This window comes from Bacillus rossius, chromosome 2 (genome assembly GCF_032445375.1).
Source record: "Bacillus rossius redtenbacheri isolate Brsri chromosome 2, Brsri_v3, whole genome shotgun sequence".
Classification (NCBI taxonomy): Eukaryota; Metazoa; Arthropoda; class Insecta; order Phasmatodea; family Bacillidae; genus Bacillus; species Bacillus rossius.
In genome coordinates this window covers 128,170,678-128,194,533 of record NC_086331.1, presented here as the reverse complement: position 1 = coordinate 128,194,533, position 23,856 = coordinate 128,170,678, and the positions used below count along the sequence as shown (strand labels likewise).

The 23,856-nt window shown below is 33.1% G+C and overlaps 1 protein-coding gene across 12 annotated transcripts in view; it reads left to right on the top strand.

Annotated features, from left to right (window-relative positions):
• LOC134529816 (ELAV-like protein 1) overlaps positions 1 to 22,887 on the top strand; it is a 364,764-nt gene extending 341,877 nt beyond the window's left edge. For 6 of the 12 annotated variants that reach the window (XM_063364295.1, XM_063364290.1, XM_063364284.1 and 3 more), the window contains 4 exons: positions 10,877 to 10,915; positions 13,543 to 13,798; positions 15,076 to 15,117; positions 15,703 to 22,887. In XM_063364295.1, the coding sequence (XP_063220365.1) occupies positions 10,877 to 10,915; positions 13,543 to 13,798; positions 15,076 to 15,117; positions 15,703 to 16,027 (662 nt within the window). In that variant the 3' untranslated portion in view covers positions 16,028 to 22,887. The remainder of the gene's footprint in view (positions 1 to 10,876; positions 10,916 to 13,542; positions 13,799 to 15,075; positions 15,118 to 15,702) is intronic. The other 6 variants (XM_063364286.1, XM_063364297.1, XM_063364288.1 and 3 more) reach the window with 4 other exon arrangements.
• Positions 22,888 to 23,856: the final 969 nt, after the last annotated feature.

Below are 23,856 nucleotides of genomic sequence, written 5' to 3'. Positions count from 1 at the left end.
ATAAGTTTGATAAAGTTTAGTTACAGCAAAGAAATAAAATGGAGGATGATTACGTTTGTCTTACCAGAATACATAATATATAGGTACACTACACATAAATGTGTGTAAACGTACACAAGTATGTCATAACAAACTTTTTTAAAAGGGGAAGGAAGCAATTTGTATGTATAATTTAATTCACAAATAAAGTGGGTGGGCATCTCTGCACTGCTCATTACTTTTTGCAGTAACTTTATCATTACCATGGTTTCCAACATAATGCCAAATATTCTGTGATACCTTTGCAAGCATGACAGATATCGTACCCTATTCTATGATGTAAAATTTCCTTTTCGAAAAGTCTCCTTTGGAGTCTGGTTAATATTTTGGAAAAATAATTGGCGATTGGCCATGCCAAGAGTTAAGCATAACATCTATATTATATTACGGTTTACTTTTTGAATAATTTTTCCATTACATTTACTGAAAATCGCTTATTGATTTTGGATCAAGGATGTCTCAAAAACCTTGTACCAAGTTAATTCACTATCATAAGTGGCACTAGGTGACACTGTAGGATAGATGAACATGGTGATGGGTCTTGAACTTCTCATTTAAATGGAAAATTTATCATTTATATGGCAATGCATAGATGTATTCATACCTGTTTATGCATGTTTTAATGAAACTAAATGTAACGTAATCCAAGAGAGAATCTCAGTGTGTACCATTCCCATTATACAAAAAAAATGGTACATCACATTAGTGTATAATGTACATATCAGTATTGTTGTACTAAAATTGTGATTGTACCAGGGCATCCATGAAAAGTTAAGTTTTTATACAGTAAAACCTGTATGTAGTAAACCTCTAGACAACAGAATTCTCCTAGTAACAAATTGTTTGCTGATTCCCAATCAAAACTAAATCTAACAATTTTTCTGTTGGGTGAAAACGTTTTTAAACAAGGGACTTTAGTTTAAACTAATTTAATTTCTTTTAAAAATTACTATAATTTATTAAATTTTAACAATGATAAAATGGACAAGTAAAATACTGACATGAACATTTATATAGTGATGTTGATTTCCTTTGTTGAAATTGGGTTCACTTCCAAAGATTTTTTATACATATTTTGTGGAGATTTATTTCCACAATTTTAAGGTACATAATTGGGAACTGTATTTCTAATATGAAATAAATTATTTATATTTTTTCAGAAATCAAATTTTATATAAATACACTGCAGTTTTTTATTTTTGTTTTGTCCCACCTCTTTATAAAAAAACTCATTACCAAACATGCAAAAATTCTGTTGCTTTAGTTTTGTTATATAGAAGTTTTACTGAATAATGTACCATCATTTGTGTCATGTAAATGATGATGGTTTATAATAGTGCATGATTCTTTGTGTTGCATATGCTACAGGGGCTAGAAGTATTACCCAAAATGTTAGATGATTCTATTGGCCACATTCAAGTTGCACAAACCTTGTTTATTCTTGATTTGCACTTGATAAAGTCAAGAGGTATAGATAATCTCTTAACTTTCCTTTGAAATAACCAAGTATTAAATTGGCTGGTCTTTTTGTTTTCTTTTAAAATTGAGGAATCAATTTGTGTACTTGTTTTTGGTTTGAGGTAGACTTTTGGTTCAGGTATGTTTTAATAGCAGTTAATATGCAAGAATTGTCCTCTTTTAAGATGAAAATTTAATCTGTCACTGATGTTAGCGCTTATTTTTTTTAAATATAAATAATTACCTAAGACTTGCAGTAAAATGTATGTGCATGTTTGCTTTGCAACCACCATTTGTACAATTGAGTGCCTTCCCAAGTCAAATGATAGGAAAGAAGGAACTAGAGGCAGGGCTGGGCAAGTCTCGCAATTGTCCAGGGGCAGCATCGACCACTCACATCACACACCGTTAAATCAAATGTTTGTCGTTTAATTGGAAATCCTGTATATGATAATATAACATTAACATAATTTATTCCTATTTTAATACTACTAAAAAGATTTCTTAAGATGTATTAGCAAAACAATTGTCTAAATTTAAGTGGCAGGCTGGATTCGAAATGTTTTGAAGAGTTAGTTTTTCAAATTTGCCGGGCGAGGGACTAAAAACTCCCCGTCTCTATGGGGGCTATTCCATACACCCAAGGTCCTGCCCAGTAAGATCCCGCAATGTCTAGGCCCACTGAGGCGGTCTTTTCCTCACCACAATTATTCAAAAATACTGAAAAACTAAAAATGCAGAGGATTGGCTTGCTTTACTGCTTGCTTAGAATACACTGCCATTGCTGTCGCAAAATCAACAAGCAAAAAGTATCAGAACCAAATTGAAATGTGGTGCACCACATTACCAGTACCTTCATTTAACATGGCAACATTATACTAAAAGATTACAGCACATAATCAAAAATGAAAATCCTTGTGGAAATTTTGTAGGATTATTTTTTTAAAATATGACGGTATGTGGGGGGTGTCATTTCTTTTAAGTTTGTCAAGTAAATCATGATTTTAATCTATTCAATTAATCATGATGTCGTGAGTGGTTGTTTAAGTTTATCATTTTTGAAACTTTTGTTTTATAGCTGTAACTGAGAAACAGTAAAAGTAAATAACTAAAATATTATAGGAGATATAATTTATCCAAACATTAAATACTAAAATTTTCTGTGTAAAACTTCTTGAACATTATGAAATCCTTGGTGCATGAGTTAACACACATGCCTTATTGTTAATCCACTTATATACTTTTCTCTCCTTAATTTTTGTCCTTGGCATGTTCATACTTAAATAGGCCAATGGGAATTTATAAAATTGAAAAGAATTTTTAAGTTCCCTAATTTGGGAACTTGATTCAGCAATATTTGTGAATTCAAAATAAAAAATTTGTTCAAATTATATTTTTTATGAATAAACTGGTTAAAGCCTGCATGATGCACAAATTTAATAAGATATTGTACCTAGACATGTATTTAAACATAAATTTGTATAAAACTTGTGTGTGACAGATGCTAAAGCTTCTCACCTTGCAAAATGGAGCACTATCCCAACACCTTACTGAAGGCACACTTAGTGAAACCCATATAACTTTCATTAATTAAACGTTAGTGATAGAAAAAATTGTATTAGTTTGAAGCACAGCCAAATGTATTTATTTACAATCAAAAATGTATTGTTTAAAAGATTAATGAAACAAATATATTCCTTTCTTTCAGTGTAGTAAAATATTTTAGTCAGTTCTACATGTTATGTATGTTTTTTGAAATGTGTTTTGAAAATGTGTATTGCAATATATCTATAGACTGATGAGGCAGGGGGAAAAGGCAAAACTAAGGGAATTTGATTGAAGTACAAGTGTGGAAACCCCAATGAAGCTCTTCAATAAATGTTAAATTTTAAAAGCATAAAAAGTAGCTAGACAAACAAAATTTAAATTGATAATTAATTGGGTTTTACTACTTCGAATACAAGCTCTATCTAACACAACACTTGATTGTGCAAAAGGACCAGAATATATCAATTTCCCGGTAAATGCAAACTAAAAAATAAATTACAGCTACCCAGAGAAAATATCTTGCCAATTAAAATCATAGGGCAGTGTTATAAAAATGCATAGTTTCTCTAAACATGGTTTTGCTAAAAAAAATTTAAATTCAACAAATACTGATGAAAGATTATAAAGTTAATATAAATAGTCAAGATAATACTTATGTTAACTAATTATCTGCCTTATTTTTAGTATCCAAAAAAATTAACTCTCTAGAATAGATGATTCACCAACAAAATAAAAAATTAAATAAAAATTCATAAAGCGTACGTAGTTTTCAAACAAGCTGACTGCTCCTGAGTGCTGCCCAACTGCTGCAACTCAGCTGTGACCTTGAGGTCGGAACCGCAAACTACGCAGTTTGTAGAAAAGTTCTTTAACACGTATAAAATAATTTCAAGTCATCCCAGTTTTCTGGCCCAATACACAAAATTTTTAAACCACGAATCCCGGTTTATAAGCGCTGCCAATCCCACGACTGTTCGCTCTTTCAAAGTCTAGTGTCCGTAACATGCAACCAAATAATTTTTGAAGTTGAACTACAGTTTTAATATTTCATTTAAAAAATTTTACGGAGCTTTCGCACAGTCATAAAAACACGTTACTTAAAGGGGGTAAAGTCTACAACCATTCAGTGAAATATACCAGCATATCACAAACAGTAATCGCGTAGCAAAAAAAAAAAAAAGCTAGTTTGCAGTTTATCTCTACCAAATACCAACTTCGTGAAATACAGGGTTTGTGCCTTCCTATATTTATATATATAATTTAGACCGTACATACAGAGGATGTCACCTACACCAAGTGTACTTTCAAAACCAACATTGTTTCTCTTGAGCAAAATCATGAGTACATACTAAAAACCACGGTCGGATGTAAAAGTCAAATTGCTTTGGTCATTTACAAACATTTACCAAGCAGTCTCATCTCTAAAAAAATTTGCCAACCACTTTTCACTATTAAGTTAACGTCGCATATGCAAAACACACATAGCAATCTTTTCCTTTAAAATTTTCTAGCTGGGTATTCTACTGTCAACTATGTCTGCAAGGCTTGCTTTAAGTTTAGTATTGTTGCATCGGACACACCGCCAGATTCGCTCAAACAGCTAGCTTGTGACATCATCCGCCCAACACGTTGCTCTTCAATGACAATATACAACACCCATGTTAAACTACTTAACATCTGACTGGTAGAAAAATTCTTTTTTATTTATTTAATGTAATTAAGAATACAAAAATATATTTCAGGAAAATGTAGATATAAATTTATTTCATAAGAAAAGGCAAAAACATAAGGCAGGACTTAAGAGTTATTTTTTCAAACTGACCAAAACCATAAAAAAAATTAAATAAATAGAGTACTACCAACTGTTTTAAAAAAGAACTGGACAAAATATTTCTGAATTATTTTCTAAGTTTTAAACTCTCAAAATCATACTCGTAAAATAAAGCAGTGTAGCCATAGGAAACAACTTTTCTAATAGTGGAGATAGTTGTTACTTCTGCACCATAAAATGCACAGGATTGTTTATGATAGTGATATCACTTATAACTACCCGGTACAGATACTTCAAAAAACTAATATGATAAAAGTCATAAATTGATTTATATGAGAGGTATGTGCCCTTGAAAATCAAATTAACAAATATAATTGTGTTTAAATCAAGAGACTAAATGAGATGAAAAAAAAATCCTGGACAGGGAGTTAAGGAAGGTCTTTAATGCACTCAATGTTATTTAGGTGTTAAATTTGCATCAAGGCTACAAGGAACCATTTTGAACACCTTTAAAGGTACGTGCAGTGACAAGTTACTGTGTACAAGTGTCAAGCGTGTTGTGTTTCATAATGCTACCACCTAGGCGTGAGCTACAGGATCATGTAACACAGCAATACTGGTTGCATATCTTGTAGACATTACTAAAAGCATATGAAACTAAATGTAGTTTCTATGAGAACCACTAAACCTTCAAAGGTTTTATACCAAGGCAACATTTTGTGTTGATGTTTGTGTTCATTGATAATCTTAAATCTCAGAGTTGCTACCTGTAAGCAATAATGGTCTAATAACCCATATTTTTACTCCGAAAGAGAATGATATTACTGACTACAGTTAAATTGTGTTTGCAAAAATGCTAAACAAGCCTAGGATTTTTTTTTTTCATTTTGTCTCATGAATTTTATGCTATATTTAATCACTTATGTTTAGAAATTTGATTTTTTAAGGTGCATAGTTCATTTAATAATCACTTAGAGGCATAAGTCATTAAAATTTACTTTTTTTTTTGTTGAGAGGAATCTGTAGCTACAAATGTATAACAAATTAACACACCGTATATCCATATAGATAAATATATAATTATATACTTACATTATACATCTAAAATAATTAATGTCAAAGCTATTGAGTAAATTTGAAGAATATGGAGAGGAGGCACAAGTGTTAAGGAACATAAATCTCTAAATGCTTCTGTTAATCGCTAGAGATTTCACAGTGTGTAATAAAATATATTGAGTCCCTGCTATGTGGAATGCCATATCAGCGATTTTGTGCATGGAACATAACACAACATAAATATGTTAAGTTGTATCTTTGTTGATGTTGCATTCCACATAAAATGGATCCAGTTTATCTGTTACCAGTTTTATAAGCAATTAGGGACATATATTCAAAGAAACATCTGCCTTCTGTATGTGTACTGTGTCTGCCATGAAAATTTTGACTTGTATTTCAGACACATTCTGTATACATGTACACTTTGCATAACAATATGTAGGCATTGATTACAGATTGTATTTTATAATATATATGACAAATTAGGTAACCATACACCCAATATGGCTTCCCTTCCAAGTTATTTCCTTTGAAATATAAGGGACATACCATCTGTGGACATGAGTGATGAAAGTGAGTGTATGCTGTGAAATGGCAAGCAAGTACTGCAGGAAAGTCGGTCGAATACAGGGGACCAATAACATGGCTTTCCCTATTGTGTGACCTATAAAATCCATCTATTGTATATTGCTTGAATGCAAGACGTCTACATTTATGCCTTTAATAAAGAGAAGAAAAAATTTTTTTGGGTTGTGTGATGTAAGAACTAGATTAAATAGTTTTCTAGCACTCTCGTATTTTACTTTGTAACAACCAAAATGTACATACTTAAAATCCAAACAAAAACCCTTAACCTAAGGCTTTGTAAGAATTGTTGACATTCTTAACCTCTTTCATGAACCATATTTAAACTTTAACATTTCTTTAGCATACTTAACCAGAACTCTTGAACTGTCATAGTTTAGTACACATGCCCTCAAAGTAATGCTCTAATTCATTCCAAGAAGAGTGCTAATCAAATACATTTTTCCCATAAGAGAGTATTTTAATCAAAGTAATTTGTTTTACAATCAGGTAAGTGTGCCTGCTGACTACCATTTTAAAGGAAACACTATGCCCCTTAAAATTATTTTACAGTACAAATGTTGAATAACATTTGAGACTAAACACGTTAAAATTAAATTTAAAAAATTCACGTACCACGGGCATGGAATTCCTAAGTAGGTGCTAACATTTCTGAGTTACAAAATAATAATGTTGTTAATATAGAAGCTATATTTCAGTGATAATAAGAATTTAAAAAGCATTATTATTATTATTATTATTATTATTATTAGAAAGGTTATTTAACTTGTTAACGCAATTCCTGACTGTTGTCTGCCATGATTTGCCACTAGTACATCCTAGTTGGCACGATGTAAACTAGCCCTGTAAACTTCCAGCTTTACTCCCCAGAGATGAACACTTAACACACGCGCATTGTCACATTTTAATACGCAACGAAGAAAGCGAAAAGCTATTAAGGAAAGACAAAATATTGTTTGTTGATACAGCACATTATTAATTTGTTACATTGTATTTAATGCTACACACATGCTATTGTCATTGTGTTTGCTCAAAAATAATAATTCACTTAAAAGAAAACAGCGCTACTTTTAATCTATGACCATGCTACTTTGAATCTATGATCGTGCTACTTTGAATCTATGATCGTGCTACTTTGAATCTATGATCGTGCTACTTTGAATCTATGACAGTGCTACTTTGAATCTCTTACCACACTACTTTGAACCTACGACCGCGCTACTTTGAATCTACAACTGCACTTCTTCAAATCATGCTATAATTTATAGGCGTCATTACTTCGAGGGACTGGTGTATCTATCTTCGAATACACTTAATGGATTTTTATTTTTCACTAGCATTTTGGTGCAGTCACAGATAGGGAGACACAGCTAGACTGCCCTGTTTCTGCATACAATTTTTCTATGGTATAATTATAAAAAGTAATGCATGCATTCCTATACACCAAGTTTCTCATTTACTCATCTTTTGTCGTATATTTATCAATAAATTTTGGACAAAACCATCATGGCTGCCGATACAGAGTTTATGTGCGATTCTTGTGTCCACATATTTTATTGCATTTAAGGGTGATAAATGTTTATTTTCTTCAATTATACTGCAATTATTGTTCATGTTACTAAAATGAATGGTGTGATAGAGCTAAGCATTAACTCAAATAGCAGCAGTAAACGAACATAAACAATTTGGATTTCAACATAATATTCAAAAGAAAGAAAAAAATTAATTTTTTATGCTCTTAAGCTTGCAAAGAAACCTTGTGTAACATTCTAGTAAATGTTCCTTGCATGTACACTCATGCACCATTGAAAGGCCCCTTACTTATGGATGCAATTTACTCTACAGAGAAGCCTATTTGGCAAAGGTTTATTGATGTTTTATTTGTCACATACTATGTAAAATATTTTGAAACTACCTGAAATCATTCATTCTTATTCTTGTGTAGGTACTGTAGTGTGTGTGTGTGTGTACATGCATGCATGCATGCATGCATGCATGAGTGTGTGTGCTATTACGTGTGCATGCATGTGAGCGTGTATATAAAATACAAGGTGAGTAGTGCAAAAGAGGAATAAATGAAGGAGCTGATACCTGGAGTTATTTTAATGGTTATTAGCCTTTATACGAGATGTGAACTGGGCGCGTTGCACTTTGAAGCATCTTGGATCATGACGAGTCACAAGGAATACCAATGGTTGCCTTGCGATGACTACCACTGCTCAATGCTGTGAGTGCGCGTGCTTTATATTTGTGCAGTTTTGGCATCCTCACAACTCCATGTGTATTGTCAACCCCAGGTTGACAAAATATATCAGCTCCTTTGTTTAGTTAACTTTGTCACCATCTTGTATGTATGTATGTATGATTTTTTAAATGGAAATGCATACAAAGTTATATATGTGGACATAATTTATGCATACATTCGTATAAATACATGCACAAAATACATATATATTAATAGATACTTTTTACGAAAGTGCGTGAACACAGGGCATTTCTATAAGAGTGCTTATATGAGTAAATAAATATGTACAGATCCAATTTTTCTATTGTATTCCAACCATGCCCTTTTTCAAGGCCTGTTTTACATTTATTCATGAGGGGTAAACATGAGATACCCTACCAGCTCTAAATGCTGGAATTTAGCAACGAAAAAAAATACAACACTTTAAAGTCATAGCTGCCGGCATTTTTTTAAGTGTCCACCAGTCTTAGCTAATCGTTATGAAATCTTTGTTTCTAATGGGTGATGTATAAGCAGTATTCTTAGAAATGATAGTAGATTCTTTTACGTCGGTCATACCGGCCATCATCAACTTACATTTGCCTGGATTCAATGAGAACTCCCAAATTGTTTAAACTTAGTGCCTATATGGCTGCATGGGCTACAGGTTTTGTTGCATGGCTTTCAAACTTTCAAATTCTCCTGAATGTTTGTATGTGATTTCTTAGTCTTAAACTGATGGCAAGTGGTGTTATGTAGATTTAGACTGTCCTTCAGTAATCAGTCATTGTTTAGGGACATTCATACAGTGAAACCTCATTACAAAGTATATCACTTAAAAATATTTCTCACTTAAAGTATATATTTTCTAATCCATATAAGTTCAGTCTGTTACTTTGATTATAAAGAACCAAAAATGTTGGGTTTTTCAGGTACATTGAAATGAGATTTCACTAGTGCACACATTTGAGGCAACTATTTTTTTCAGTGTCAGAAGTGTGTCTTAGCCATTGCTTGTTTGGCACTTGCATGCATTCATTCATGAAAATTGATTTCTGAAAAAATTAATTTTGCAATATTTTTTTGTATTTTTTGCTACTCTACATATTTCTCAGCTACCCTCTTAAGGAGTATACCTTCTTTAGGACCTGAGCCAGGCTACTAATTGTAATGTTAACAAATGTTTTTCTGCCTATAAGATGATAATTCTCAGGTTTTTTTTATTTTCAAATCCAAATACATTATATACCTACGTATGTTTTACATCCCGTCGTACCCACTATCAGTCTTGTCCTAAATCGACTTTACCAAGCAATTAGCCCATTTCAAGACATTAAAATCCACATTAAAAAAATCTGATATTGACTAACATGTGTATGGACTTATACCAACACATTACTCTTCATTCATACATAAACTGACTACAGAAAAGTCAAAACTCTGTGTGAAAGCTGGATAACAGTTCCTTTAATATTCTTCTAAAATTTCTATGTATAAAATTGTATAACTAGGGCAGGCATTTTCCATATTGTCCGCTGTGCTTGCTCATGTGTGCTTTGTCATTTAAACAAACAGTCCTTTTTATAAGACAGTTGCGTGATACTGAACATTATAGCAAACATTTTTTCATCAAGTTATTGAATATGCAATGTACATAAAGTGTATCATGCATTGCAATTTAACAAACACTTGTAAATTACAATTTTTTTCTTAAACTTTGTTAAAAGAAGGTACTTGTTAACTGGCGTAAGGGTTTTTTTTGCATGAGATGTAGGTGCAGGCACATAACTAACAAAATAATTTAAATTTACAGTATTTTATGCTGCATACAATTAATTATACACATCTTTCACTACAACATTAACAAAGTAGCATGCATAATTGTGGCATCTTTTGACTCGAAGGAAAAGTGGAAAATTGTATGTGAATGGCGAGGTCTGGTGTCTGCCGAAAGCTTAAGTTGATTGTTAATGAACTTGCAGTGACCATGTTATATTGTGTTGGTAACTGAATCAAGGGAAACTACACAGACTCTAAACAGTGAATGTACTTAAATTTAATTTGCTTATCACATTGGAAGGCTTATGTTGAATAAAAATGGTGGTTTGGAAAGGAAACAAGCTGTGCTGTGATGTTCTTGTAAATTCATTGAGGAACTTTCGAACATGTTTATATTTTGGTTTTCTCTTTCCTAGTCCGCCAATTTGTCAGTGGAGCTGGAGACAGTATACCCTGTACGTGAGTGAATCTGTTTGTTTCTACAATTAGGAGTCTGCCTTCCTTAGAATAGTGGTCTTCAATAGCGTTTCAAAAATCTGTATTTTTATTTTTCTTTTCTTTTTTCTTTTGTGGGTTCAACAAACCGTTGGACAGATTGCTGGTTTTGTTGTGCGAAATTAAGCAAACAGCACTTGGAGACCACTGCTCTAATATCCAATAATTTTAAAATGTATTTAAAGTTAATTACAGCTTAAAATGAAATAGAAGTTTCTTAATGCACGTAATGTTGAAAAGAAAAGAGAACTCAGATGATTATTACTTAATTTATAGTAGATAGTTAAGTTGCCTGCATTAAAATGTGTCTATCCAATAGGCAGATTAAAGTGGGTTGCAAAACCACAAGTAGCCGCCATGTTTTGCATTCCCTTGGCTTCTGTTTATTTTTAATTTAACTGAACTTTTGACATAAAGCTACTAACGAGGTGTGAGTTGTGTTTGATATGTGATAGAGCTTAGTACATTCCTGACGTGTGAGCCGAAAGGCAAGGGTGAGCAGGTGTGTGAACAGTTGGTTAAGGTCACTTGCCATGTGAGAGACAGAGAAAAGCTTGCCACAGCATTGTGTGAACACCAGGCCTCGCCATGAGTTGAGAGTTGGTAAAAGGCATCACAAGTAACAGATTGGTTGGCAATTATTTGTGTATTCAAATTTGTGTTTATTATGTGTATTTTACTTTGCACTTTCAATTTATTTAATTTCTAGAACGCTACAATGCCACATGCTTATAAAATGTCTCATCTTGTGCAGCAAGAAATATATACACTACAGTACTTTATTTTTTTGTGACAGTTCTAGTACCATGTATTAAATATAAATTTTTTTATTGCAGTAGTGTTTAAGAAATTAGTTATAACAGCTTATAAAAAAACTAATATGTCAGTTTTCAGTTAACTAGTTATGAAAAAAATTGCAGTGCAATGCTGAAGTTAGGTACTGTCCATTTGCTTAAAAGCTGTTTACAAAGTTAACATAGCATTTGAAAGTTTCATAACTCAGACAGCTACTTAAACACTCTTACAGTGCACAGTTATATGGCTATACATGATTGGAATTACCTATTTCTTATAAAAGTTTTCCAGGTTGGCTTGCATTTATGAAATATTAACATTGTTCGAATTAAAAGCAGAATACAGAACAATGCTATTATTTTCATTAAATATTGTGTGGAATGCTGTTGTACAATCAATATGGTGCCTTTTCACTATCTCTAATTCATTGCTACATAGATTGTTTTGTGTTTTCAAAATAAGTCATTTGCAGACAAGCAAGGAACTTTTTACCATGGTATTGAGACAGACAAGCACTTAATAAAGAGTAACAAACATTGAGCCGCCAGAAGAGTGTTTTGTATAGGTTTTTCCATACATAAAACTTATGTTAATAAAAAAAATTTTAAAATAGCATTAATGTTAAAAATATTAATTAAAAAATATGTAACATTTATGAGTACTATAAATATAGGAAATTAGTATACTTAATTTTTTTATATAAATTTGATAAGATTTCAAATGGGAATTAGGTGATCTATCATGATTTTTATGCTGGCAGTTCTATCCTTCACACACACACACACCCACACACACACACATACATGCACACGTGCACACACATGCCCACATGGCAACGTACACACGTGCACAAAATACACACACACAAAACACACATGCGGACACGCACATGTGCACACAATATGCACGTGCGCACAGAATGCATATGTGCACACATGCACACAATCTGTATGTGCACACATGTGCACAATGCACACAATACACATGTGTGCACATAACATGCATGCTTACACAATGTGCATGCTTACACATTGCATGCATGTGCATGTGCATACACATATATTTTGATTTTGTATTTAAAATCAACATAAAAAGTCATAGGTTTATACAGTAAATTCTAGAAATGGAATCGTAAGAATAATAAATATTACAAAAAAAATTGTTTTTGTATGAAGTTGCTGAAAAAATGTATATTTTATAATCATAAAATTGGTGATTTTCATATGTACATATTCTTGAGATATTAAGTGATTTTTAATTTTTTTTAATTGCTTAATATTTGTTGTTAAATGAAACTGTCACCGAGAGAAAATTAGTCATAACTTCTGTGTCGAGCAATCGGTATGGCATGAAGTACATGTTAAATATGTATTAACGTGAAATTATAGTGCACTGTAAACATGACTTGGGGAAGGTATTTATTTAGATGTGGCCTGCTTGTATATTAAAATTGAGAGTGTATTTTTTTGCGATAATGTGGTAATTACAAGCACTACATAATTTCTGAAAATCATAAAATGAGCTTGGCCACTAGAGGCATGCATTGTGACTGGTTTCTTGCCTGGTGTTCATGCTGAATGGCTTAGCTCGCTCCTTGTTTTTTGTGCAATAGTCGGTTAGAGAATGGACATAGCCTCAATTTGTTTTTAAGTGAGCATTTTGACGGGCAGGCAGTTCTCGAACATGGCAAGTGATGTAACAATTATAACATTTCCTTTTCCTCTGTTGGCCAAGCTTGTTCCTGTATTTTAAACATTTGCTGTGTTGTAATGTTTTTATTGCTGCATTGCAGGTTTGTCGAAAGGCGTAGGATTCATTAGATTTGACCAGCGCATCGAAGCGGAAAGAGCTATACAGGAGCTGAATGGCACCATTCCTAAAGGTTCCACGGAGCCCATCACGGTAAAATTTGCTAACAATCCAAGCAACAATAACAAAGCAATTCCACCGATAGCAGCATACTTGGCACCGCAGGCTCGAAGATTTGGTGGACCGATTCACCACCCGACGGGCCGCTTCAGGTACATTCCACTGTCACCACTATCCAGGTACTTGACTTTCCCAGTTGCAGTCAACTTGTCATGGTTTCTTTGTACTTTTCCATTTTTCTTTTCTATCCATTTTCTTTTGTAACATTGGTTTTGTTTTATTTTCCTTCTGTGCTTTAAACTCTTGAGTAAACTCACTCGTTTGTGTGGAAAGGTATGACCAGATACAAATGCTTTTAGTTCTGTGGTATATATATTTTTTCCTACAGCTGTAATAAGGTAGTTTATTCAGAAGTTGACCTATGCACCTGACATTGTTAGGAGACTTGGAGTTTTAGTTGGTGTACGTACTAAGTGACTAGTTGTTGAAGTCAGTAGTAAGTCTTTGTTTTCACTATCAATTGATTGTATTTGCTACATTGGGCTGCCCTTCCACCAAGCAGCCCTTACGGACTGCCGCTGTGGCCAGATCTCAGAGACTGGTAAGTAGGAGTGGTGGCATGTGAACAGTGCCACACACTCTCTTTAACTCACTGTCATTTGCTCCATATTTGTTTCATTGAAATCTGTTTCTTCTTTTTTTCCAATTTTGTTTCTTCGTGCATGAAATGACCCCTGAGTTCACACCTACAAATCTTGAAGATCTCAAAATTTTACTGGATTAATTAAGTTGGTATCAGTTTGATGTCATGGTAGAGCTTGGTTATTTCAAGACATAGCTTGAGCTTTATTTCTAGTGGCATGCACCTTGCTTGTTTTTTGTCGTAGCAGTCTTGCTTGGCTTCAACTGTTATGTTGCATAGATATGCAGTTTAAATCCTGTTACAGCTTTTTTTCTATCATACTTTTTTTTTTCAAAACTGGGGAGTAAAGATTGTGGTGTACAGTTTTATTTATTTGTTGATTTGATCACTGTTTATTTATTTGTGTGTAAGGTTATGGCTAACATTATTTTAGACAATATGAAGAAAGAAGATAAGTCGACTAAATTTATGATTATACTTAATGTAATCATGTTATTATCAGTGTTGCTTAGCTAGATTAATTTCAAAACTGATTATCTTCCAATCAGAGTGACTTTAATATTTGCTTGTTAATTGTTCAAGTTTAGTGTGGCTGCAAGTCTGCATTTTAATTATTTCTTGTATTTTAGGCAATGTCATCTGCATTTATAATTTTGTATTTTCAAATAAAACCCAATGTTATGTTTCTAGCTTTTCTTATTCTGAAATCAATATTTAAATGATTTCCTGTTTAATTTAGATTTACCTTCTCAGCTTCACATTAATAAAATTGCTGTTTAATTTTCTTATGTTTGTTTGTGTATTTTGTTTTAGCACTGGCAAGACCATGCTAGCCATAAACAAAGGCTTACAGAGGTCAGTATTATCGAGTTTCTACAGTGATATTAAACTGCTGTTTTTATTTGATGTTTGTTTAGCTATTTCTATGTTACTCAAGCATGCCATCCACATTTCGTTCAATTAGTTTTTTAACTTAGGTTTATTTTTTTTATTTTTTATCTTTTAGGCTATCCATAGTTGTCACCTTAACATTGCCCCATTATTTACTGCAAGTTAAACATAGTCTGGTATTTGGTCATCTGAGATACACACGTATTAACTTAACACATGCTCTCTGGAAGTCCATTTCCAGATTCTGCGACTGGAATTTATCTCACGATATATTTATAAAGTAGTGAGGCAAATGAGTTTAGGTGTGAGAGCCATACTACTAAAAATAAAATTATAGATGTTACACTTTAGGTACATGGCAAGGAGTTCTTTAGTGTTTTGTAAGGACTGTTATATTACTGAATTGTTTGTTTCTATTGACTTGTACTATTTGTGTTTGTCTAGTTTGATGACAGGTGTTCAACAACATTGAGTGGCTTTGTTTTGAACTGTATAGTGATTGTGAGTACACTTTTGAGTGTCTTACTTGTATTATCATTTAATTTGTAGGTACTCTCCTTTAGCCGGTGACCTTCTAGCCAACTCAATGTTACCAGGAAATGCTATGAATGGATCGGGTTGGTGCATCTTTGTTTATAATCTGGCTCCTGAGACAGAAGAAAACGTCTTGTGGCAGCTTTTCGGGCCGTTTGGTGCAGTGCAGAGTGTGAAAGTCATTCGTGACTTGCAAACCAACAAGTGCAAGGGCTTTGGCTTTGTTACCATGACCAACTACGATGAAGCGGTTGTTGCAATCCAGTCTCTGAATGGTTATACCCTGGGAAACCGTGTTTTGCAGGTTTCCTTTAAAACCAACAAGAGCAAAGCTACATAAAATGTTGAAGAAACTGTGTTGAAACCCACCACCATATTGGTAGGGGTTGTTCGTGACCATGCTAGTCAGGCTACAGAAGTACTCTAAAGACTGCATTTGTCTCCCTTCATGTGTGTACTTAAAAAGTAGGATAAATAATATCCAGAACTATTGCTGGATACAGGCTAGTACTTAACAATAAAAAGGTAAACAAATGAATATAGAGTGTATGTAATTTGCAAAGCTACACTGCTCATTCCTGCTCGGAGACAAATGAAGTCTTTTAAAAAGTTAATCTTTCCAGGTGTACTGTGGTATTCATACAGTTGAATGTATTTAATAAAACAGCCAAAACTCTGAGCTAGTCAAGACTAGTGCAAGTCATGTGTTCCCTGAAGGAACTGTTTATTCATGGCAAATTTGCCATATTTGTGTTATATATTTTGACAAAGATCCCCTAAATCTTATGAGAATTATTTTAAGTTTACTTTCAAACAATGAATTTGTATAGTTGACCTGGATGTCACAAATATTTCCTTCATTATAAAGATGTTTGTCACATCGATAAATATATATATATATATATTAATTTTATAGAGTTGTAGTTAGTCAAATTTTGCATGAATCGGTTGTATTGATAGTGTTAATTTAATTTTTCATTTAATTATTTTCAAAAATTGAGTCAAGAACTTCACGTTTTGAAGTCTGGTGGTGTTTTCACAATTTTGTTTGGTAGGTAGTTAATGTAAGTCACATTTTAATTTATATTGTATGCGTAAGAAGAATAGCTTGTAATTTTTTTTTGTGCCGTATAAGGCGTTTGTGTGTAAAGATCTTTTAGGTTTCAGTTTTGCACTAACATGCTTTAGTTAGGTAGACTAGCATTTTTTTCTCGTGGTTTGATTTTATTTTTTTCATACACAATTTCATTAGTTTGCTTTATTAAATTTTTTATGGGTAACATTTTTCTTTGTTCTTTGCAATCCTGTAGGAGTTAAAACATTGCATCAATAGTAGTTAACATACATATTCCTTGTTAATAACTGGTCAGCCTGTAGTGTCCTCATTTAGTCCACATTAAGTAGTTAATTATCTTCAGTTGAGTTCGGTGTTTGACAGTAATCTCAGGCACTGTATCCCTCATTTCCCCCCACCCCCTTTTTAAAGCTTTTAAGGGAATCGCACAGACTTGCACTGATAATACCAATAATTCATAATAAGTAACTAATATAAATAATTGATATAAATCAGGTAACCAAGTAAATATGCTGCCCAACTTGATATGTCAACTTCCATGAAAGAAATTTATTTTTATAAGAACACTTATCAAATTTAACACATGCATTCCTAGTGGGCAAATGGTTTAAATGAAAGATGAAATATACTATACAAAAATTAAATATCTTGAAAATGAGATTTTGTATCTCATGATCATCTTAAATTTTCTATAGTATCAGGTAGTTTACCTTTCTCTAGGAGTTGTGAGCTAGATGCTTGTCACTGATAAGTACAGTGCATGAGGTTCCTCTCGTGGTTTTTCACTGGAGGAGCTCCGTGGGTTACTCAACTGGTGCGGGCGTAACAGACGTCCCGAGTGCTCTCCCAATTTCTGCTCAATTACACACACTCCATATATTTTATGTGAATTTGGCGAGAGCAGTTGACTAGTTTGAAAAACCAGTTGGAATATTGCATTGTGCTTATGGTCACACATGAAGAGAGCATCAGGCTCATGCAACTATTCAAGAATTTTTGAATACCAAATTTTGATGAACTTTTATCTTTCATGGTCACAATTGTAAAGATATAAAGAATGTGTGTGTATATATATATATATTATACTTTGCCTGAGATTAGGAGGGATATAGAGAAATCTTTTTGATAAAAAACTTTATCATGCTGTTGATAGGAGTTACTACAAAAATGTAGAATATAAAATAAAGTTCAGTCAACTGAATGCAATTTTCAATGTTGTTTGCCCCTTGATGAATCAACGAAGAAAGATGTACTTTAGTGTTACTTGTGAACATTCCTGATTAAATTTATAACAATTAGGCCATTTTAATGTTGATGCCAATTTGATGTAATACTGTAATTGCTTTTACAAGATCCGTTAGCATTGCAGGCGGTCTTAAAAAATACCTGAAAAATCAGGAGCTATTACATGTGTGGTTTCTAGATTTTTCAGCAAGTAGCATTTTCTCCCCAGTATAGAGACTGCAATGCAAAGTGGAATGTTTTGTATGATACTCAAATGATGGTGCATTATTCCACTGAAAGCTATATAGATATCCACAAGGACAAATTACATTGTGACCTGCTGAGTGGTCAAAGTATATTTTGGGTTGTGGAGACATGTTTTTGAAAATTGCTGCTGCATTTATCAAGATTGTGATTGATGCCTGTATACATTTACAGTATAAATGACTTTTGAAGCTTTATAGAACGTGTTCTTAATGGATGCAATTTTTGCTGAAGTGGTATTTACTAAATGTGGAAAAAACAGAATTTGTTAACTTTCATATTTACTCATTCTTCATATTAAATAGTGATTTGCTTGATTACACATTTTAAAATACTCTTTCTTATCTATTAATTATCCTTTTTAACTAGAATTAAGGCCACTCATTTGCGGTCCATTATTAGAAGAATAGAGTCGTAAAAGAATAAATGCAGTCGAAGATGTTGGCTGCTGTGTCGAAGCACAAACTATTGGGTTTACTATATCAAAATATCTACTGTGTAATGGGAAGTCTTAAAACAGCATGCATTGGCCTAATAACAAATAATGGTTACATCTTTAACATGGACATTGCTACAGTGTGCATGCACAGGTGATTGAAGTGGACTGTTATGTAACGTAGCTGAAAGTGGACCGCAATTGATTGTCTTTGGATTGTTTCTAGGACTGTATCTTTATGTCGTGTAGTTCTAGGTTGTAAAACTTTATTTATGAGGGTCAGAATTGTGCTGTTCACTGTATCCTTGTTTCCCCAACACTGGAAGCTAATGTTCTAGTGAAGAACTGAAAACATGTTGTGACTAAGCATTCCATAAACTTTTATAGAAGAGACAGGGGGTTTCTGATCTACAGTACCTCATATGTAATTGATGCAATAACTTAAAAAGTTCTTGAAGTGTAGCTTTAGATTGAGTGATGATCATAGAATGCACTGAAGACTGGCCTGATGGAAGCCTTCTACAAGCTGAACATTTTACCTGATAGCATTAATCAGAGGTTTCTATCAGATCACGAAACAATGCACCAGTTACTTAGATTTTATTCTCTGCTCACTGAAGTAACAAATTCAAATTTTATGAATATTGTTTTAGAATTTTGTCAGTGTTTGTTACTTCCGTTGTGAGCGGCCATTCTGGTTACATACTCCCTACCTACCACCCATCCACCCCATTGTACCCAACCTAAAGTATTTGTGATCCTTTCTCCTTGCATAATAGTGAGTACCATGGGCTGATCGGTAATGCTTTGAGCACAAGGACATTTTGACATAAAAGTGAGTTTGGTCAGTTAAATAATGTAATTTCTCTATGCTAAATACTGTATCGCATCACTGTCGGACTTACGGTTAGGAGCGCCGTGCTGTTGCTACTGCTTTTATCTTGCAGTGCGTGTCTTCATTGCTTCTGTCTAGTGTCACGATGCATTTAGGTGTATGTATTTGATGGGTTGTATTTATCCAATGAAATGATTCAATACTTATTGATTTTTCATCTAGTTGTAGGTCTAAATGGGTAGTTGAAGAAAGTCAGAATGCAAGCCACATTATAGAACGAGGACTTGAAAAGCAGTCAGGTGTGGGGAGCGTAAATGATGGCGTGGGAGACACAAGGGACAGTTGATGATCTGAAGGACATATGGAGTTGGTGCAAAATCAGCACTATAGCTAGAGCTAGCTTTTACCTTAGTTGTCTTTGTGTTTTTGCTGTAATTTATTGTATATCTAGAATTCATTAATGGGTTGGATTTTGGTTATCTTTTGAGTTCCAAAGGAGGGAAACAGCCAACAGAGGAAAGATGCAGGGGAATTTGATTTGCAAGTAAAAGAAAAGTGGAAAGATACTAACTAGAATGGCCAAATTCTATCCCATTTAATTTATTGTATTTATTGTTAAGTGTAACAAACTAGTCAGTTTTATGTATTTTGTTTTGATGTGTGTAAAGAACTTGATTTACGTGTGTGTATATCCTGTTCTGCTGTGCCACAGACATTTCATCTCAAGGATCTCTTGTTGTTAACAGTGATGTAGTGTGTGTTTTGTTCTAATCCTCCATATAGTTCTGCTTCTATATTGCAAATCTATGTGGTGGCTTCTTTTAACATTTTAATATATATTATGAAACTATTTAAAGTAGTATATTATAAATTAGTCCATGGCTTCAATTTTGTGTGATAAATGCTTTTCTTATAATTACTGTTAATTACTTGAATTAGTTCGTGACTGGCAGTGTTGTGGTGAGACTAAATTTTTTAAGATCTGGAAGTTAGATATGTTGCTGTTCTGTTGTGCACTATAATCAATTTATCCCCTCAATCTTTTAAATAACTGACAATAATGATAAACTAAAAGTTGGTTCTATTATTTTGTGTTCCCTATAAAATAAAATTTGTAACAAGACACTAAAAATTATAGAGAATCTTTGATAAGCTTGTTTTAAAAGCTATGTTCAATTTCTCTGGAAAATATTTGTAACAATTGGTTTTAATTCTGAAAGCAATTATTAGCAAGCTGTATTTTAATATGAAATGGAAAGGCAGCTGCAAACAAGGCATCCTTGGTGTGTGAAATGTCTCGTTTAGTTAAATAGAGCAAACAAGTTGCTAAGTATCTACTTTTGAGAGCAGCCTTGGCTGTTTACACCAATTTATTTGTTTCCCATTTTCTCTGTCTCTGAATACCTGACTTGAATAAACTGACAGTCACTTATTCCACAGGTTTTAGAGATTGATATATCTACTGTCATGACAGTGGCATTTCTAGTCATCTTTGTAATTAACTATCTTTCCATGTTTACATTAATTGTTACAATTTGTTCAATTTTGTAAGCAAGGAATATTTGCATATACGTATGATATTTTAATAAATTAGTGTTGGACTAAGTGTGATTTGTAAAATAATTGATGGTAATCCCCAAAATTAAGTAGTGCTTAAATGAATTTTTTTTTTTTTAAATGATTGTTCTTTTTAATTTTGGGACATTACAGAAGAATAAAAATTTGTTGGCAGTATTGCACACCAGAGGCCATGTGTAAGTAGTTGCCATACTAATTCACTGTTGAAGAGTTTAGTTTTTCAGGTTCACATTCAACAAAGTTACAGAATATAGTTGTTGAAGATACCAAAGAGTTTTCAAGTGCAATACATTATCTGCCTCCTAGGTGTTTTTGTTGAAAAAAATATACATGCAGCTTTAAATAAAATGTACTATGAAGTCATTAAAATCTAATAGTTTTTCATAAAAAAAAAAAAAACTAGATGTAAGAACTTTTACAAAATGCAAAAGCACAATGTTACTAAATCAATGTGATCACTTGCACATGTAGTGGATGTGTGCATGCAAGACAAGTGCTTACATTCTACAAAATTTATTCTGACTTATCATGTGACTGAGGGTATTTGAGAGTGATAGTAAGAAATTACTTAACTCTACGGCTCTGGCTCCATTGTTCATACATTGCTGTCATATTTTTCTTCCAAAACATGTTGGCAATAGCTCTCATTAATCAATTCCATTATCTTCTGGAGAATTTATTTGTAGTATGAAACTTGTATCTTAATTATGTTAAATGAAACATACCAAGGGCCTTTATCATTAACTAAATTTTGAAGAGTTAAATATTTTCGTAGTCTGGTGACTCAGAGTTGTCTATTACATTTACTAATGCATAAATTATAACTGGTGTTTACTAACTATGGTCTTGAAGTTCTCTTCAGTAGTCAGTGGAGACATGGCCTGTAACTGTGATGCATTAACTGCTATTGCATTTAGTAATTTCTGATATGTTTCCTGATTTAGAAAGCAAGTCGATAACTTCCAAAGAGCATACAGTTTTGGTGTTAAGTATGAAGTTGCGCTAATCTTGTGCACAATGTGAACCTCAAAAAAAACATATATTTTGAAATAAATTTTGTCATCTAAATAAACCTACACATTTATGAGAAATTGTGCTTAAATATCTTTTGTAATTATTATTTTGTATATCCACCTGTTTAAAATACTTTAAACATTCAGCAATATGCATTTACTTACTGAATAAAGACCAGGTGGGAGAATTCTGGCTAAATTATTGGCCAAAATTGTGGTAGTTTCAATATAATAAAGATGAGCAAACAAAACTTTCTGCCATCTTTTCCACTGTCTCTTGTCTTACATGTTATAAAATAATAAAATATTTAATGCGAAACAACAATGAAATTAGATTTTTCAGCTAAACCTTGCAGGTGCAGGCAATGTTTGTGTTCCATAATGTGTAAAATCTAAAAATTTTCAGCATTTCTAAAAAAAAAAAAATGTTCATGTGTAAAAGAGATTAAAATCTGAAGGAAAAAGAAGTAAACATTTTAATTTTTTTTTTCTAGGAATAGGTTAGTTAGACCTTTTGATGGTACCTAAGTACATAAAGTGAAAGTACAAAAATTTTAAATATGTACTATAATGCATAGTGTTTCCACTTGAAGCACATACACATCTGCTTCACGTTGATGATTGTACTTCAGGGCTCTTGACAACCCTGAGCCAAGATAGGAACTGGTTACCCAATCACTAGAGACCGGTTCAGTGACCTGCAGGCTGGACTCCAAAGTTCTACGTTTACTCCGGCAGATGTCACCCACTGTCTTGTGAGACGTCCCAATGTAGTAACCCGTGCAACGATACAGATTTGGTTGAGTGTTTCTTAGTGGCACTAAGTCTTCCAGATGAGTTGTCAGCCAATAGCATAGGCTGTAGTAAGATATAACTTCTTGAATTTTAGCCTAACGCAGAATGTTTAGCAGCTAAAAGTTATAATAAACTGTGGTATTTCAATTGATTTCATTATGCTTTGATTGCTTTATCAATTACATCTAGATAACATAGAACTAAATATACCTATATTATTAAAATAAATAAAATGCTATTACTTTCTAATGATTAATGTATTTTAAATGATATTGGAGAGCATATTAATTTAAAGTAGTATAGGGATAAGAGAGGGCTTCACTAACTGATGTACCTACTTCCTGTATTTCTCTTCAAACTATTAAGGTGATGTAAATCGGGATGAGCCCTGATTAAATGGAACAAAACCAGTGCTGTGCATACCATTTCCTTCTTGGGAAAAATCCCAAAAGGGAAAAATACACTGTGGTTTCTGGCATGTAGGGCGACACAGAATACACAACCAGGTCAGCTTTTCAGTAATTAAGGTATGAGGCCATTTGTTCATGGGCATAGAATGTGTATCCACATGTGATCTAAACATTTTTAATGTGGCATTTCACAAGTTAATTATGATGTGTAGGAAAGCTATAAAAAATACTTTGTTTTCTCATTATCAGATAAGAATATAAGACTTGACTATTGTGATGGGACAGAAAGGGACTTGACTAGTAGTTTTATATACAAAATGTAGAAAATAAGTTTCAAGTGTGTTGCTGTAAAGTTTTGCGGCATAAAAATAAGACCGTATCACAAAGCAAAGGGTAGTGGACACAGAACAGCAGCAGCATTGGCGATGCAGAGGATTGCAAATGTGGATAAAACTTGTCAATCCATTTTTCCCGGCTGCATATTAAACTCCATGAAACAGCAGCACAAGTGCAGCCGGTGGTGCCAACTCCGTGTGAAA